At 36.8% G+C, this 18,178-nt stretch overlaps 1 protein-coding gene and 1 non-coding gene across 11 annotated transcripts in view; one reads left to right on the forward strand and one right to left on the reverse strand.

The window, feature by feature from the left end:
- Positions 1-18,178, forward strand: part of ANKHD1 (ankyrin repeat and KH domain containing 1) — a 109,330-nt gene that overhangs the window by 12,934 nt on the left and 78,218 nt on the right. For all 10 annotated transcript variants that reach the window (XR_014056922.1, XM_081501004.1, XM_081501005.1 and 7 more), the window contains exon 2: positions 11,617-11,770. Coding sequence is in view for 9 of the 10 variants with exons in the window: in XM_081501004.1 (XP_081357130.1) it covers positions 11,617-11,770 (154 nt within the window). In the remaining variant the exon portion in view is untranslated. The remainder of the gene's footprint in view (positions 1-11,616; positions 11,771-18,178) is intronic.
- On the reverse strand, positions 14,684-14,790 carry LOC145511768 (U6 spliceosomal RNA). The gene has a single exon (XR_014058149.1). It is a non-coding gene; the product is annotated as a U6 spliceosomal RNA (small nuclear RNA).

An 18,178-nucleotide genomic window follows, 5' to 3' on the forward strand; every position in this document is an offset into this window, starting at 1 on the left:
TGGAGAATTCCATGGACTGTATAGTCCATAGGGTCGCAAAGAGTTGGACACGACTGAGTGACTTTCACTTTCACTTTATCATGTGCCAGTACTAAATTGAAATGTTTTGTGGATATACAACATTTTGTTCATTGGTTGATGATGTTTGGATTATTTCCACCTTTTGACTATTATAAATTATGATACTATGAACATTGGTATGCAAGTTTTTTATGATGATATCTTTTCATTTCCCTTGAGTGTATACCTTGGAGTGGAAGCTTGATCATATCATAACTGTTTTATTTTCTGAGAAGCTACCAGGCTGTTTTCTGTAGCAATTGCATGACTTTACATTCCTACCAACAGTATATAAAGGTTCCAATTTCTCCACATCTTTGCTAACATTTTTTTAATAGCCATCCTAGTGGGTATGGAGATTATTGTGACTTTGATTTGCATTTCTTCAGTGACTAGTGAAGTTGCATCTTTTCATGTGCTTGTTGTCCATTTGTATGTCTTTGGAGAAATATTTTTTCAGATCTTTTCCCCATTTCTTGGTTGGATTATCTTTTTTATTGTTGAATTATGTTTGTTTTTAGGGGAAAAAAAACCCATATATTCTGGATACTGTCCCTTATCAGATACGTGATTTTGAAATCTTTTCTCCCACTCTGTCGGCTGTCTTTTCAACTTTCTCGATTGTGTCATTAAATTTAAAATCTTTGGTTGGGCCCAGTTTTTATATTTACCTATTTTTTCTTTTGTTGCTTGTGTATTTGGTGTCATGTCTAAGAGACCATTGCATAATTCTGAGTTATGAAGATTTACTCTTGTTTTCTTCTTTTCTTCTAAGAGTTTTATACTTGAAGCTCTTTCATTTAGGTCTTTGATCCATTTTGAGATTTGAAGAAATTATTTAGTTTTGGCTCTGCTGGGTCTTTGTTGCTATGTGTGGACTTTCTCTAGTTGTGACGGGTGCGGGCTCCCCTGTAGTTGTGGTGCCCAGCTTCTCATTGTGGTGGCTTCTTTTCTTGCAGAGAGCATAGGCTCTAGGGCTCATGGGCTTCAGTAGTTGCAGCTTGTGGGCTCAGTAGTTGTGGTACGGGGGCTCTAGAGTGTGGGCTTGGTAGTTGTGGTGCACAGGCTTACTTGCCCCACGGCATCTGGAATCTTCCCACAGCAGAGATGGAACCTGTGTCCCCTGCATTGGCAGGTAGATGCTTAAACCACTGGACCACCAGGGGAGTCCCATTTTGAGATCTTATAAAAGATGTGAGATAGAGGTCTAACCTCATTCTTTTGAATGTAGCTGTCTAATTGTTCCAGCACCATTTGTTGAGAAGACATTTCTTTCTCCATTGAAATATCTTAGCCCCCTTTTCAAAATTCTTTTGACTTTAAATATGATGGTTTATTTTTGGAATGTTTATCTCTGTTTTATTCCACTGTTCTGGTTTATTTTTGGAATGTTTATCTCTGTTTTATTCCACTGTTCTGTATGTCTTATGCCAGTTCCATACTGTCTTGATTACTGTAGTTTTTTGGTAGTAAGTTTTGAAATTGGGAAGTGTAAGTCTTCCACTTTGTTCTTTTCTCGAGATTCTTTTGGCCTTTCTGGGTTACTAGATATGTTCTTGTTCTTTATCTAGTCTTCAGAAGAGGCTTAATAGAGGGTGTTTTGTATGCTACAGAATTTGTGGTCACACACAAAACCTACCCGTTCTCCATTAATAACGTTCATCTCTTGAAATTTCTGCTCCTCTTGTATACACTGAAGGTGGATGGTTGGGAACTCTTATGATTAAACCTGTGTTTGCAAGCTATCAGAAGAACAAGTTGTCGCAGTGTCTTTTTATGCATCCCCTCCCAGAAAGACACTGGGTATATATTTGAGAGGAGACAAACTTGAAGAGGAAGGAGCTGGTTAGTTTGGATAGTTGTAGTCTAAGTGCATCTGATGTGGACTGTATATAGCCTGCAAGAGGAATATGGACAGAATTTCTTTTTCCAGAATAATAAACAGGTAAATGGAATAAAATATAAAACATGGCAATTAGAGTGTTTGCATCTGGTATCTTCTGACAGTTGTTTAAGAGGTATGAATTCAGTATTTGAGTAACATACTATTAGCTTGACACCCAAGCCAGTGTTATCACCTGTGTTATTACACAAACAAATCTTAGATATTACTGCCCAAATGATCCCAATTAAGTTAATTTACTAGTTAGTTTGGCTCTGAATAGTGAGAATGTGTGCTATCTTCTGGTACCTGATGTGCTTGGGACTTGACTGACAAGTTAAAGAAAAGTTTATTTTCTTTTGGTTTGAAGAGATTATTATTTAAGGCTATACTTAAATCAGGAGCATGGATTTGACCTATTACCACCCCTTCCCCAACAAAATTTCGGATAATATAAAAATACATTATTAAAAGTACTTACTACTGTGTATTATCTCCTTGTTAATCTGTTAAAAGCATGTTCTCAGTCTCTACTGAGGAAAAGCAATGTTTAGTTTGGGGTAGGGCCTCTTTCATGAACTCACATCTTACATAATAAAATTGTATCTTTCAGAGATTAGAACCCTTGGCACTCTGTTTAAGAATTCTGATTGGTATTGCAGATTCCACAGTACTTTAACTAGAACCTGCTATTTGTTAAGCTTTGTTCTGGGCTTTAGGATTAGATTACAAAGATGAAAAAATGTGGTGCCTACCCTTAAAGACATCAGGCTTTTCAGGAACATGAACATTTCAGAGAGATGTGAAAACAAGGTAAATTATTTATACAAATTATATTTCCCCTTCTAAACTACTTTTACATAGTAACAGATTATATTTGAGTTTTTGTTCAAGGCATGTGTACCTTAATTGCATAACCTCATTTAATATTTTCCTAGTCTTGTGACAGCCTAAAATCCTTACCTCAGTGTAGGGATCATTGCCCTGTATTAGTTGGATGATCACTACAAAGGTTGATCTTTGGGTGTTTTCAGTAGTTTGGTGGGCTTTAAGTGACAAGTTTAAAGGGGCAGTCATTTAAAATGAAAGGATACAAATTTCATTAGCATAAGACATTTGAGCAAAACCACAACTACTGCATTATGTTCTATAAACTCTCCAAGCATGTTCTGCTTCAGAGCTTTTGGCATTTGTACTTCACTTTCATAGGAGCTTTCTTCTCTTAGATACTTGTGTGGCTTCCCTCTTTTACCTCTTTTAGTAGTCTAAGAGCATTTCCTACTGCCTACTGTATGTATGTTCTATAAACATCTCAGATTCAAGTCCTAAAACTGAACTCATCGCTTTCCCCTCTACCCTGCCCCCGCTCTGTAAATTGCATTGCCCTAAAACCAGTCAGTGTAGTTAGAAACCTTGGAACTTGCATCTGCTGTTTCTTACCACGCACATCCAAACCGACACTGAATCCTGTAGTTTCTTTCTTAACATCTTGTTTATTTGTTTCTTTCTCTGTATTCTCATTGCTTCTGCTGTAAATCAAACCATCATCTTTCACTTGTACTTACTGTAGTAATCCCTTGCTCTATCTATTCAATACCTCTTTGATTAAACCTCTAATTCTTCTCTACCCTGCTATCACAGTAAATTGTCTAATGCCAGTTTAGTCACGTCACTCCTTTGGCAAAAAGCCTTCCCGTTCCTTAGATAAAGGATAAATCAAATTCCTTGGTATGGCATACCAGGTTATTTAGGATTTGGTTTCTGTTTCTTTTCTTGCTGTATCCTCCTTTGTTTGCTTTTTATATTTCAACCATACCAAATTGCTGTAGTTCTCTGAACATATCAAGCTATTAAACGTCCCGAGTAATTTACTTTCACTGCTTTGGCTTCTAGTATCAGGATAATAGTTACTACATGCTGAGTTTTTACTGTCCACTGAACTAAACGTTTACCTTTATATTCTAAAATAAACTTTACAACTATCATATGAAGAAAGTGATATTCCCAATTTATAGATGAGGAAACTGAAGCTTAGAGACTTTATATAACATGCACAAAGTTGTACATCTAGTAATAATAGAGCCAGGATTTGAATCAGGTTTCTTGGAATATAAAACCCATGCTTATAACTACTACTCTGCAGGCAGCTGTTACAATGGCCCTCTTCCCCATCCTGTTGGATACTTTCTTGTTCCAGATCATCAACTCTGATTTCCTTCATTACTGCCCCAGCTGGAACTGACCATTTCTTCCTTCCTCTGTGTTCCCATGTTGTCCATATATAACTCCCTGTTAAACAGCATCTTCAGTACTTTATTGCATTTATTTGATTATCTGTCTTATGAGCAGGAATCATGTCATTTATTTTTATGTTACCTGTATGTAGTAGAATGTCTGGCACATAGTAGGTACTTATTAAATGTTGGATTTAATAAGCCAGTGTATCTTGAATATATATGTATAGTGTTTAATAAGCTCAGGTTACTTGTTAGCCTAAGACAATGTAATGGATTTTATATTTTTGTGGAGTAGAGAGTAAGAGAGAAACTGACCTTAATAATAAAAATGGTAATATTAGTAATAATAACAGCTAATATTTGTTGAGTGATACCATATGTTAAGTAGTGCTGTGCAATTTTAGATATAGTGTCTTGCTTAATCATCAATAACCGTGTGATGTGGTTACTACTATTTATCCTTATTTTATAAGCTGAGGAAGATGAGGCTAAGAGCTGTAAAACGAGTTAGCTAAGATGGCACTGTCAACAGTGGACTAGTGTTTTAGGACTCCTTGCTCTTAGTCATTATGCTCTCCTCCCATTATTGGTATGAATTGGAGGTTTATGGGTGTTTGAGGCTCTTTTTAACTTACTCAAATCAAGTATTTCTTTGAAGTGTTTGATGCTTATGTTTTATTTAGGGTAATGAGCAGGACTTCTCTCTAACCTCAGTCTTACCCATTTATTATGATAGGGCAGATATAATGTTTCTACTTTCAACATTAAGATTTTCTTGGACTTAATCGCCAGGTTCTTCATTACTTGTGACTTTCCTAATGAGTATGTTAGCAGTCTTCTCTTTTTAAAAATACCTATTATGGCACAAATTTTGTTATATATTTGTTTGTTAGAAATAATGTAGTTGTAGCTACCAGAAATAATTAAATAAAAGCATGCTTTGTCTGTCTAAGAACTCTAGCAGAGAGGAGTTTGTAGCTTGATAATGTATTACATTTAAAGATTTTTTTCCTGACATTGCTCTTATTGTTAAACTTTGACATCATGATGCTTGTAGAGTCTCTGTTTAGTATGTATTTGGTTAGTATGTAATTGTTTTAGCCTTATTCCATTGTTTAGAATAGTCACTTAATATAGTTTTGTCTGGTGAAAAGGGTGTGAGCTTTGGAGTCTGAAGTACATGGCTTCAGATATGCACATGGTTATGTCATCTTGGATAAGTCTCTTTAACTTTTCTGAATTTCAGTTAAAATGAAGATGTTAATCTACTTCATTGAGTAGTAAAGATGATTGAGTGGAATAATATATGGAAAATGCACTTAATGGTAGCTGTTATTTCCTTTCCTTTCTCCCATGTTCAGAAACTTTAAAAAACAATAGATTCAGTATTAAAGCTATGGTTTAGAGAGGAAGTTTTTGTGGTTGACTAAAGTGGAGTACTATCTGCCTGCAATGCAGGAGACGCAGCAGGAGCCTCTGGTTTGATCCCTGGGTGGGAAAGATTCCCCAGAGAAGGAAGTGGCAATTCATTACAATATTCTTGCCTAACAGGCTACAGTCCATGGGATTGCAGAGAGTTGGACACGACTGAGCAACTAAACAACAACAATCACCACAAAAGTGGAGTTAATTTTCTTCAGCTTTAACTGAGAATTAGGAAAAGCCTGATGGTTCTCTCTTGTGCTTATTGAAGTTAATTAACTTCAGAAATCCCAAGATAACATTGATGTTTTTTTGAGAAGGGGATTGTGGATCTGAAGTTTTTGTGGCAGGGCGGATAGCCTTTTCATTCCATTATTTCCAAATGTTGCAGATTACATTGGGCCTTACGGTATTAGCAAAACTCTTTGCTAAATTTGTCATTATTTGGTCTCAATTGCAACTGTATTACCTTTTCCTTTTGAATGGATCTTGGAGCATGTTTGTGGTGAATGTGACTGTTTGGAGTACCACCTTTTTTGCAAAAAGGAATTACTGTGTCCTTCAATAATTATCTCTGGGAATGCTGACCCATCCTTTTTGCTGCTCCAAGTAGAAACCAGTATTAAGGCACCTGCATTCTAAAATTGGTATGATTCTGACTTAGTTGAGGGCTTACTTTGGGTGGGAAAAGGTAAGACATGTTTATTTCTCCAGATACAAACTAAACAAGAGAGAAGTAATAGCAAATACATTTAAACATATATATAATATTTTGGATGTTTAAATGTTTTATTTAGCTTTTCATTTTTAATGATCAAATCTGAATTTCTTAAGTAAGCTTTATTTTTAAAGGTTTGTAAGAAGAGATAGTGAAAAATAAAGATTTAGCCCCTTTCCTTGAGCTTTCTTATAGCTCTGGTGGGAATTCATGGGAGTTATGATTGCTCTTAAGGATTGCCAGAAGCAATATTTGTGACTACTAATATTTCAGTCTGTAACTCAAAAAACAAATGTATTTAACATGTTAAAAATAAAAATTTCATAATTCGTTTGTAAGTGAAAAGGCATTTGTTGGTGTTCTTTATTTGCTTTTTGCATGATATGACCATATAACTAGAGAATATATAAACAAAAATGTTATGTGCATATTTTATGATAGAATGTTTTTTACTAACCTATTTTCTCTATTAACTTGCCCTCACTATTTCCAGAAACGTAGCCTTAGAGAAAGTAACAAATGTACAGGTGAGATTTTATTTTGCTGTCATATGACTTAAACCATATTAATATTATTGAAAGTGTTAATTTTAGCACTACTTACTTTACTTGATAGAAATTGTGTTTTTGTTGTTGTTGTTTTTTTGGTGGAAGCGAGTTTGGGCCAAATCATAGCTTAGGCTAATTAATGGGTTTTTTCTAATTAGATTTTGGCCAGGGTTGCTGGGTTTTATTTTAGGTGATAATAGCTGAGTCTGTGGTTATTCTCCCTAGTAACTATTGCCATCCAGTGGCTTATTTTTGAAATGTCATATACGACAAAATGCTCATTCCCCTTTTTTCTCTTCTTGCTGTTTAGTTGCTAAGTTGTGTCCAACTGTTTGCAACCCATGGACTGTATGTAGCCTGCCAGGTTTTCCTGAGATTTCCCAGGCAAGAATACTAGAGTTGTTTAAATTCTAGTTGAAGCTAAAAACCAGACATATTTTTTAGAAAAAGGGAAGGATAAAAAAGACTTTTGACGAGGAAGACCTCAAGAGTTTGCCTTTAGCATCTTAGATGAGATAGTGTTGTGAAAGTGTTAGTCGATCAGTCATGTCCGACTCTTCATGACCCCACGGACTGTAGCTTGCCAGGCTCCTCTGTCCATAGAATTCTCCAGGCAAGAATACTGGAGTGGACTGCCATTTCCTTCTCCGGGGGATCTTCCTGACCCAGGGATCGAACCCAGGTCTCCTGCATTGCAGGCAGATTCTTTACTGTCTGAGCCACCAGGGATCCTCATAAGGAAAAAAACCTATATGTAAGGAAAAAACATGTAGTTTTTTTGTGGGCCGGATTTCCTCACATCCTTTTTCTTCCACTTTTTATTTTTGTACCTAATTAGAAGTAGGAAAAGAAATCTGCCATGTTTAAGACTTGAAATAAACTTTTTTGCCATTACTAAAAACAGTACCACTGTAGGTTGATGTATTATGTTTGCTGCTTAATGTAGCTGCTGGATAGGGGTGATCTTTCTAACTATCTTTAGGCAACAAAGAAATTTCTCTGATCCTTTAGCTGTATGTGATCCATAAGCTGTGTGTTGCTTCTTCATCATTTGCATAAGTAAGACTTTCATTAGATATAACATTACTTTGAACTTATCTATTATTTAGACATTTTTTGGTGTTATATCATTGAGCCTTTATATTAAACATATGGTATTGGTCTTAATTAACATTTCCATGTTTCTGAAAATGGTTTCCATCTTGACTGGCCAGATACATTTTGACGTAATGCTGTTGCAATTTGCATTGCAACAGTATGTGCTTCAGCAGGTTTGTCAGGTAAGATATTTATTAACTGCCAAAAGCAGTCCTCCAAATAGTCCCAAAGTAATGGGCATAACTGGATGTTTTATCCTTTTATTGATCCCATGTTGAGACAGGCTTTTTTTTTTTTTTTATTTAAGTTAAAAGAAAAATTGGTTGCGCTGGATCTTCGATGCAGCACACAGGCTCTTTGTTGCTTCACGTGGTCTTTCTCTAGTTGTGGCGAGCAGGGGCTACTCTCCAGTTGTGGTGCGTGGGCTTCTTATTGCGGTGGCTTCTCTTGTTGTGGCGCACAGGCTCCAGGGTGTGAGAGCTTCAGGATTTGGAGCACTCGGGCTCAGTAGTTGCAGTGCATGGGCTTAGTTGCCCCTCAGCATGTGGTATCCTAGTTCCCTGACCAGGGGTTGAACCTGTGTCCTCTGCATTGACAGGTGGATTCCTAATCCCTGGACCACCAGGGAAATCCTGAGACAATTAAGATTTTACAGAGGGTAGGACAGAAAAGTATGAGAATTGAGTACCTTTTGGCACAAATTGGCACAAATGTATTCAAGTCATTTATGTGTCTAGTTATGTATAACTCATTCTGGGAACTTAAGATTTTCCCCACAAGTGTTACAGATATTTGAAATTTGATCTTTTGAATTAGAAGCTAAATACAAAATGCCTAAAACTATATTTAAAAATTTAAGTGAATTCTAACTAGGGAAAAAAAAATTGTAATTATGTGAGGTGATAGATGTTAACTTATTGTGGCAATAATGTCATAATATATAGTGTTAGCAGTCATTCCCATTCCTCTTTTGCCGGCTCTTCAGGAAACCACTAATCTTTCTGTCTCTGTGGGTTTGCCTGTGCTGGACATTTCATATAAACAAATTTGTACAATATGTGACTTTTTGCATCTGACTTTGTTCATGCTAAGCATATCAGTACTTGGCTGAATAAAATTCCATTGTATGGATATTATTATTTTATCAGTTTACTGGTTAACATATGGGTTGTTTCCACTTTTTGTCTACTATGCTTAATGCAACTATGAATGTCTGTGTACAAAGTTTTGTATGAACATGTGTATTTTGATCTTAGGTGTATACGTAGAAGTGGAATTGCTAGGTCATATGGTAATTCTGTGTTTAATTTTTGAAGAACTGCCAAACAGTGTCCCACAGGCACTTCATCATTTATGCTTCTACTAACAATGTACAAAGGACCTTATATTTTTGAGAGTGGATCATTCGTCACTTTCTAAATGCATCTTTAGAATATCCATTCATCTAAAGACTGTTTTTAATAAATTTCAGAATTTGTAATGGTGGTTTTAACTGTCCTTACAACTGCAGGTGTATGTATCTAAAAATATGTACTAATTTCTTGTGCTTGCAACAAGCTCTTTCTTGTATGAGCAGTTACCTTTCAAATCATTTGAAAACTGATAGTATACATTTATCTGTTGGCTTTGATCTAGAATGACATCTTTGTCTATAATTGCGTATTAAAGAAGCTGTATTAAAACACAGAACATGGCTCAGTGTCATTGGATATGATGTTAAAGATTTACTTTATTTAAAGCACATCATTGGATAATAAAATACATCAACATCATTTTAACTTTACTATCTTTATTAGGATATCTTTATTTGGTATCCATTGTGAAAATTGATCACCAACTAGTCAAATATTCCAAATAATGTAATCCAAATACTGTGGTACTTTGTTCATGAATTTGTTAGGTAGTATCTACTGCTTAATGTCTAAGAGTCACATGGCCTGTGTTTGAAATGTGATTTTGTCATTTATTAGCTATGCAGCCTTGGAGAAGTACTTAACCTTTCTGTTCCTGTTTTTCTCTCTGTCTAGAAGTATGTTAACCTGCCTGGTTAGACATATTTACATGTTATAGACATATATAGGTATATAAATATGTATTCATGATTATGTATACATGAGTATGCATATGATCGTCTTTGCATACATATACATACATACTTTTTGCAAAATAAAGATTGTACTCTTAAATCTTGTGGTTTTCACTTAATTTTATGACTTGTGCCATTAAACATGTTTCAAAAATATTGTTCTTAATGACTGCATAGTGGTCCATCCTGTGAATGTACAAAATGTACTTACCAAATCCCCTATTGTAGTTTTTTTCACTTCATTTTTGGAATTTTAGTTAATACTACAATGAACATCTCTGTGCATTCTTTTCTGGCATTCAGATAATTTTTTAAAGATGGAAGTGGAAGTGTTGTTCATTCAGTCATGTCTGACTCTTTGCAATCCCATGGACTGCAGACCCCCAGGCTCCTCTGTCCATGGGATTTCCCAGGCAAGAATATTGGAGTGGGTTGCCGTTTGCTCCTTAGGAGTATCTTCCGGACTCAGGGATTGAACTCAGGTCTCCCTCATTGCAGGCGGATTCTTTTTCTTTTTTTGACTGTGCTGGGTCTTTGATGCTGTCCAGGCTTTTCTCCAGTTGTGGATGAGCGGGGGCTATACTCGCTAGATGGCACGGGCTTGGACTTCTCATTGTGGTGGCTTCTTTGTTGTGGAGCATGGGCTCTAGAACATGCAGCTTCCGTTGTTGTGGCTTGCATGCTCTAGAGCACAGGCTCTAGTTAGTTGTGGCGAAAGGGCTTAGTTGCTCTGTGGCATATGGGATCTTCCCATACCAGGGATTAAACCCATGTTTCCAGCACTGGCAGGCGGATTCTTTACCACTAGCCACCAGGGAAGCCCAGGTGGATTCTTAGAGATTTCTTTAAATGAAATTACTGGATCAGAGAAGTGCTTTTTAAAGCATTTTGATTCATTTTTCCAAATTGCTTCCCAAAAAGGTTGTACATATTTTACTTGGTAAGAAAATTCAGAATTAATTTAAAATTATAGGGTTGCATGTTTATTTGTTGTAAGTTAATTTTGCTTATGCTATTCATTCAACAAAGTTGTATTGAATAACTACCATATACAAGATACTCATAGACTCAGAGGATAGAGCAGTGAACAAACGGCTATGATTCCTAACCTAATAAAGTTTTCCTGTCTAGAGCACTTAAGATATTTGACAGTGGATTAAATAGTCTTTTCTTTAGTGTAAGAGTCAGAATTGACTATATTGATTGGAAGAGCAGAGAAACTATACCTCAATGACCTGTTTATGCTATCTAGTCTTTTTACTATCTAGTCCTGTATATGTCTTCCTAGAGTCTGTACTTGTTTCATTTTAAAAATGCTGCTTTTCAGGCTCTGTGGTGGGCACAGAAGATTCATTGCTCTCCAGGAAACTTGAATCTGATGTGTCTGAAGATAGGCAGATAGTCAGGAGGCTCCCTCAAACTCCCTCCCCATAGTCTCCTGTTTTTGCAGTAATTTATTTGGTTATGTTTAAATTCCAAATCAGAAGTCCTATGACCTTCAATTGTAGTATTCTAACTATATTAAGATCAGCTTTATGAATATTGCATCTTTAATTCATAAACAGGTTGAATCATTTATTTTGGACCAAGAAGATTTGGATAACCCAGTGCTTAAAACAACATCAGAGATATTCTTATCAAGCACTGCAGAAGGAGCAGACTTACGCACTGTGGATCCAGAGACACAGGCACGACTAGAAGCCTTGCTGGAAGCAGCAGGTACTTTATTTTTCTTTTCTCTTTCTCATCTCTTTAAAAGACTCCAGAGAACTCCCTGGTGGTCATGGTTGGGACTCCACACTTCTACCGCTAAGGGCCCAGATGACATTCCTGGTAGGGGAACTAAGATCCTATGAGCAGCAAAAAAAAGACTCCATCTCTATTCAAAGTTATCCAAGATTATCACCAAATTTTATACTATATAAAGTTTGAAGTCTGTAAAACTTACGTTTTTTAAAAAATTTCCTAAAGAAAATGTTCACATTTTATGTTAAAAAATTCTTACTTGAAAGTTCTCAATGAGTGATTTCTAGGCTCAGCACTAACTTTTTTTTAAATTGAAGTATCGTTGATTTACAGTGTTGTGTTAGTTTCAGGTATACAGCAAAGTGATTCAGTCATATATAAATATGTATTCTTTTCCATTATGGTTTACTGCATGACAATGAATATAGTTCTCTGCTATATAATAACACTAGCATTTTTAAAGTATTAGAAAAGTAGCTAGTTATCAAGGAAAACTTATTACCAGTTACATTATAAAATTAAAATGTATGAGGTAAATTGAATCCATCAAATTATGAGTGTTTTAGCTGATTTAGGGAACTGTGCGCATGATTACTGACTTTAGTCTGTAACTTAATTGTAGATTGCTTTTTTTTACTTAGAAGACATTTAAATAAAAATTGAACATAAAATTGGGCCAGAATTTACCAAACTGTGTCAATTTCTTGTTTTGAAGCAACAGAAAAGAAAAGTCTGTGATAAGCATGGTTTCTCAAAGTAATATATACTTCTATAATAACTATTTTATATTCTAAAACCTTACAATTTGCCTAACAAAATTTCCATCACACTGTAATGAAAATCTTTCATTTCCTAAAATTGTTTTAAGAGGGAAGTTAACTTTTTCTAATCCTTGTATATTGATTTTGAGATATGTTTACTTTGTATGATATTCCCTTCTTTTATTGTTGTTCATTTGCTCAGTTGTGTCTGACTCTTTGCAACCTGAGGGACTGCAGCATGCCAGGCTTCTGTGTCCTTCACTATCTCCTGGAGTTTGCTCAGACTCATGTCCATTGAGTCGATGATGCCATCCAATCTCATCCCTATATTTATTTATTTAATGTAAATATATGTGTATATTACACAAACTTAAGAATTTAACCTAGAAGAATTTACAGGTTTTTTTTCTTTTATTTTAGCTCCACTGTCTTTGTTGTGGCTCCTAGGCTCTTCATTGCTGCATGCGGGCTTCTGTCTTGTTGTGGAACAAGGGCTCTAGAGTACCTGGGCTCGATAGTTGTGGTACCCTGCATGTGGGATCTTAGTCCCACCAGGGATCAAACTCTCATCCCCTGTGTTGTAAGGCAGATTCTTAACTGCTGGACCATCAGGGAAGTCCCTATCAAATGTTTTTTAAAATGTACTTTCAAAGCCCTGTCCAAGTCAGTTGCTTAATGAATACTTTCTTTTTGTGCATTAGTGTTTTCATTTGTTTTTTTGGACATTGCATGAGCCTATAACATTTAAGAGGGATTTTTAGACTTAATGTTTGTTTTCAATTATGAGAATGTGTTAAAGATTACTAGACTTCTAAAGATAGATTTTTTCTTTATAAATATTTTAAAAAATTTTTTTTTATTTTTTAATGAAGGATAATTGCTTCACAGATTTTGTAAACATCAACATGAATCAGTCATAGGTATACATATGTCCCCTCCCTCTTGAACCTCCCTCTCATTTCCCTTCCCATCCCACCCCTCTAGGTTGATATAGAGCCTCTGTTTGAGTTCCCTGAGACATACAGCAAATTACCATTGGCTATGTATTTTAAATATGGTAATATAAGTTTCCATGTTACTCCCTCCATGTATCCCACCCTCTCCTTCCTCCCCCTACCCTATGTCAATAAGTCTGTTCTCTATGTCTGTTTCTCCATTGCTACCCTCCAAATAAATTCATCTGTACCATCTTTCTAGATTCCATATATATGTGTTAATATAAGATATTTATTTTTCTCTTGCTTACTTACTTCATTCTGTATAATAGGCTCTAGGTTCATCCACCTCATTAGAACTGACTCAGATGCATTCCTTTTCATGGCCAAGTAATATTCCATTGTGTATATGTACCACAACTTCTTTATCCATTTATCTGTCGATGGACATCTAGGTTGCTTCCATGTTCTCACTATTGTAAATAGTGTTGCAGTGAACATTGGGGTACATGTTTCTTTTTCAATTTTGGTTTCCTCAGGGTATATGCCTGGGAGTGGGATTGCTGGGTCATATGGTCATTTTATTCCTAGTTTTTAAGGAATCTCCATACTGTCTTCCATAGTGGCTGTATCAATTTACATTCCCACCAACAGTGCAAGAGGGTTCCCTTTTCTCCACACTCTGTCCAGCATTTATTGTATGTAGACTTTTTGATGGTGGCCGTTCTGACCAGTGTGAGGTGATATCTCATTGTAATTTTGATTTGCATTTCTCTAATAATGAGCAATGTTGAGCATCTTTTCCTGTGTTTGTTAGCCATCTACCTGTATATCTTCTTTGGAGAAATGTCTGTTTAGGTCTTTTTCCTGCTTTTTGATTGGGTTGTTTTGTTTTTCTGGTATTGAGTTGTATGAGCTGCTCGTATATTTTGGAAATCAATCCTTTATCAGCTGTTTCATTTGCTATTATTTTCTCTCATTCTGAGGGTTGTCTTTTCACCTTGTTTATAGTTTCCTTTGCTGTGCAAAAGCTTTTAAGTTTAATTAGGTCCCACTTGTTGACTTTTGTTTTTATTTCCATTACTCTAGGAGGTGGGTCATAGAGACTCTTGCGCTGATTTATGTCATCAAATGTTCTGCCTGTGTTTTCCTCAGAGAGTTTTATAGTTTCTGGTCTTACATGTAGGTCTAAAATTATGAAATGGTTCATGAATTTGCGTGTCATCCTTGCTCAAGGGCCATGAGAATCTTTTCTGTATTGTTCCAATTTTAGTATATGTGCTGCTGAAGCGAGCACTTAAGACAAGATTCTTGACACTATTTTAACTGAAAAAAGAAAAGTTAAAAATATTTTTTACTTTAAGGTTCTTTGAGATTTAAAAAAAATAGAATTAAGGCCATTTCAAGAATTTTTAAAAATTCTTTTCTAAATTATAAACGTAATATATAATACAAAATCACATGGACCAGAGCCTTGTATAACTCAATGAAACTATGAGCCATGCTGTATAGGGCCACCCAAGACAGATGGGTCATGGTGGAGAATTCTGACAAAATGTGGTCTACTGAAGGAGGGAATGGCAAACCACTTCAGTATTCTTGCCTTGAGAACCCCATGAACAGTATGAAAAGGCAAAAAGGTAGAACACTGAAAGATGAACTCCCCAGATCGGTAGGTGCCCAATATGCTACTGGAGATCAGTGTAGAAATAACTCCAGAAAGAATGAAGAAACGGAGCCAAAGCAAAAACAACCTCCAGTTGTGGATGTGACTGGTGATGGAAGCAAGGTCCCATGCTGTAAAGAGCAATTTGCATAGGAACCAGGAATGTTAGGTCCATGAATCAAGGCAAATTGCAAGTGGTCAAACAGGAGATGGCAAGAGTGAACGACGACATTTTAGGAATCAGTGAACTAAAATGGACTGGAATGGGTGAATTTAATTCAGATGACCATTAATATCTACTACTGTGGGCAAGAATCCCTTAGAAGAAATGGAGTAGCCATTATAGTCAACAAGAGAGTCCAAAATGTAGTACTTGGATGCAATCTCAAAAATGACACAACGATCTCTGTTCATTTCCAAGGCAAACCATTCAGTATCACGGTAACCCAAGTCTATGCCCCAACCAATAATGCCGAAGAAGCTGAAGTTAAATGGTTCTATGAAGACCTACAAGACCTTCTAGAACTAACACCCCCAAAAGATATCCTTTTCTTTATAGGGGACTGGAATGCAAAAGTAGGAAGTCAAGAAACACCTGGAGTGACAGGCGAATTTGGCTTTGGAGTACAGAATGAAGTAGGACAAGGGCTAATAGAGTTTTGCCAAGAGAATGCACTGGTCATAGCAAACACCCTATTCCAACAACACAAGAGAAGACTCTACACATGGACATCATCAGATGGTCAATACCGAAATCAGATTAATTATATTCTTTGCAGCCAAAAATAGAGAAACTCTATAGAGTCAGCAAAAACAAGACCGGGAGCTGACTGTGGCTCAGATCATGAACTCCTTATTGCCAAATTCAGACTTAAATTGAAGAAAGTAGGGAAAACCACTAGACCATTCAGGTATGACCTAAATCAAGTCCCTAATGATTATGCAGTGGAAGTGAGAAATAGACGCAAGGGATTAGATCTGATAGACAGAGTGCCTGTTGAACTATAGCAGAGGTTTGTGACGTTGTACAAGAGACAGAGATCAAGACCATCCCCAAGAAAAAGAAATGCAAAAAAGCAAAATAGCTGTCTGAGGAGGCCTTACCAATAGCCGTGAAGAGGAGAAGCGAAACGCAAAGGAGAAAAGGAAAGATATACCCATTTGAATGCAGAGTTCCAAAGAATAGCAAGGAGAGTTAAGGAAGCCTTCCTCAGTGATCACTGCAAAGAAATAGAGGAAGACAATAGAGTGGGAAAGACTAGAGATCTCATCAAGAAAATTAGAGCTGCCAAGGGACCATTTCATGCAAAGATGGGCTCAATAAAGGGCAGAAATGGTATGGACCTAACAGATGCAGAAGATATTAAGAAGAGGTGGCAGGAATACACAGAAGAACTATGCAAAAAAGAGCTTCATGACCCAGATAATCACGATGCTGTGATCACTCACCTAGAGCCAGACATCCTGGAATGTGAAGTCAAGTGGGCCTTAGAAAGCATCACTACAAACAAAGCTAGTGGAGGTGATGGAATTCCAGTCGAGCTATTTCAAATCCTAAAAGATGATGCTGTGAAAGTGCTGCACTCAATATGTCAGCAAATTTGGAAAGCCCAGCAGTGGCCACAGGACTGGAAAAGATCAGTTGTCATTCAAATCCCAAAGAAAGGCCATGCCAAAGAATGCTCAAACTACTGCAAATTGCACTCATCTCACAACGCTAGTAAAGTAATGCTCAAAATTCTCCAAACCAGGCTTCAACAATATGTGAACTGTGAACTTCCAGATGTTCAAGCTGGATTTAGAAAAGGCAGAGGAACCAGAAATCAAATTGCCAGTATCCTCTGGATCATCAAAAAAGCAAGAGAGTTCCAGAAAAACATCTATTTCTGCTTTATTGACTATGCCAAAGCCTTTGACTGTGTGGATCACAATAAACTGTGGAAAATTCTGAAAGAGATGGGAATACCAGACAACCTGACCTGCCTCTTGAGAAATCTGTATGCAGGTCAGAAAGCAACAGTTAGAGCTGGACGTGGAATAACAGACTGGTTCCAAATAGGAAAAGGAGTATGTCAAGGCTGTATATTGTCACCCTACTTATTTAACTTATATGCAGAGTACATCATGAGAAACACTGGGCTGGAAGAAGCACAAGCTGGAATCAAGATTGCCGGGAGAAATATCAATAACCTCAGATATGCAGATGACACCACCCTTATGGCAGAAAGTGAAGAACTAAAGAGAATCTTGATGAAAGTGAAAGAGGAGAGTGAAAAAGTTGGCTTAAAGCTCAACATTCAGAAAACTAAGATCATGGCACCCAGTCCCATCATTTCATGGCAAATAGATGGGGAAGCAGCGGAAACAGTGGCCAACTTTATTTTGGGGGCCTCCAAAATCACTGCAGATGGTGATTTCTGCCAAGAAATTAAAAGATGCTTACTCCTTGGCAGGAAAGTTATGACCAACCTAGACAGCATATTAAAAAGCAGAGTCATTAATTTTCCAACAAAGGTCTGTCTAGTCAAGGCTATGGTGTTTCCAGTAGTCATGTATGGATGTGAGAGTTGGACTATTAAGAAAGTTGAGTGTCAAAGAATTGATGCTTTTGAACTGTTGTGTTGGAGAAGACGCTTGTGAGTCCCTTGGACTGCAAGGAAATCCAACCAGTCCATCCTAAAGGAAATCAGTCCTGAATATTCATTGGAAGGACTGATGCTGAAGCTGAAACTCCAAAACTTTGGCAACTTGATGCGAAGAGCTGACTCATTTGAAAAGACCCTGATGCTGGGAAAGATTGAAGGCAGGAGGAGAAGGGGATGACAAAGAATGAGGTAATTGGATGGCATCACTGACTCTATGGACATGAGTTTGAGTAAACTCCGGGAGTTGGTGATGGACAGGGAGGCCTGGCATGCTGCGGTTCATGGGGTTGCAAAGAGTAGGACGCGACTGAGCGACTGAAATGAACTGACTGAAAACACAATGAGATGTATTAATTTGATTGTAAAGGTTTATC

The sequence above is a fragment of the Giraffa tippelskirchi genome, chromosome 6 (assembly GCF_054371585.1).
Source record: "Giraffa tippelskirchi isolate mGirTip1 chromosome 6, T2T-mGirTip1v1.2.pri, whole genome shotgun sequence".
NCBI classification, from domain to species: Eukaryota; Metazoa; Chordata; class Mammalia; order Artiodactyla; family Giraffidae; genus Giraffa; species Giraffa tippelskirchi.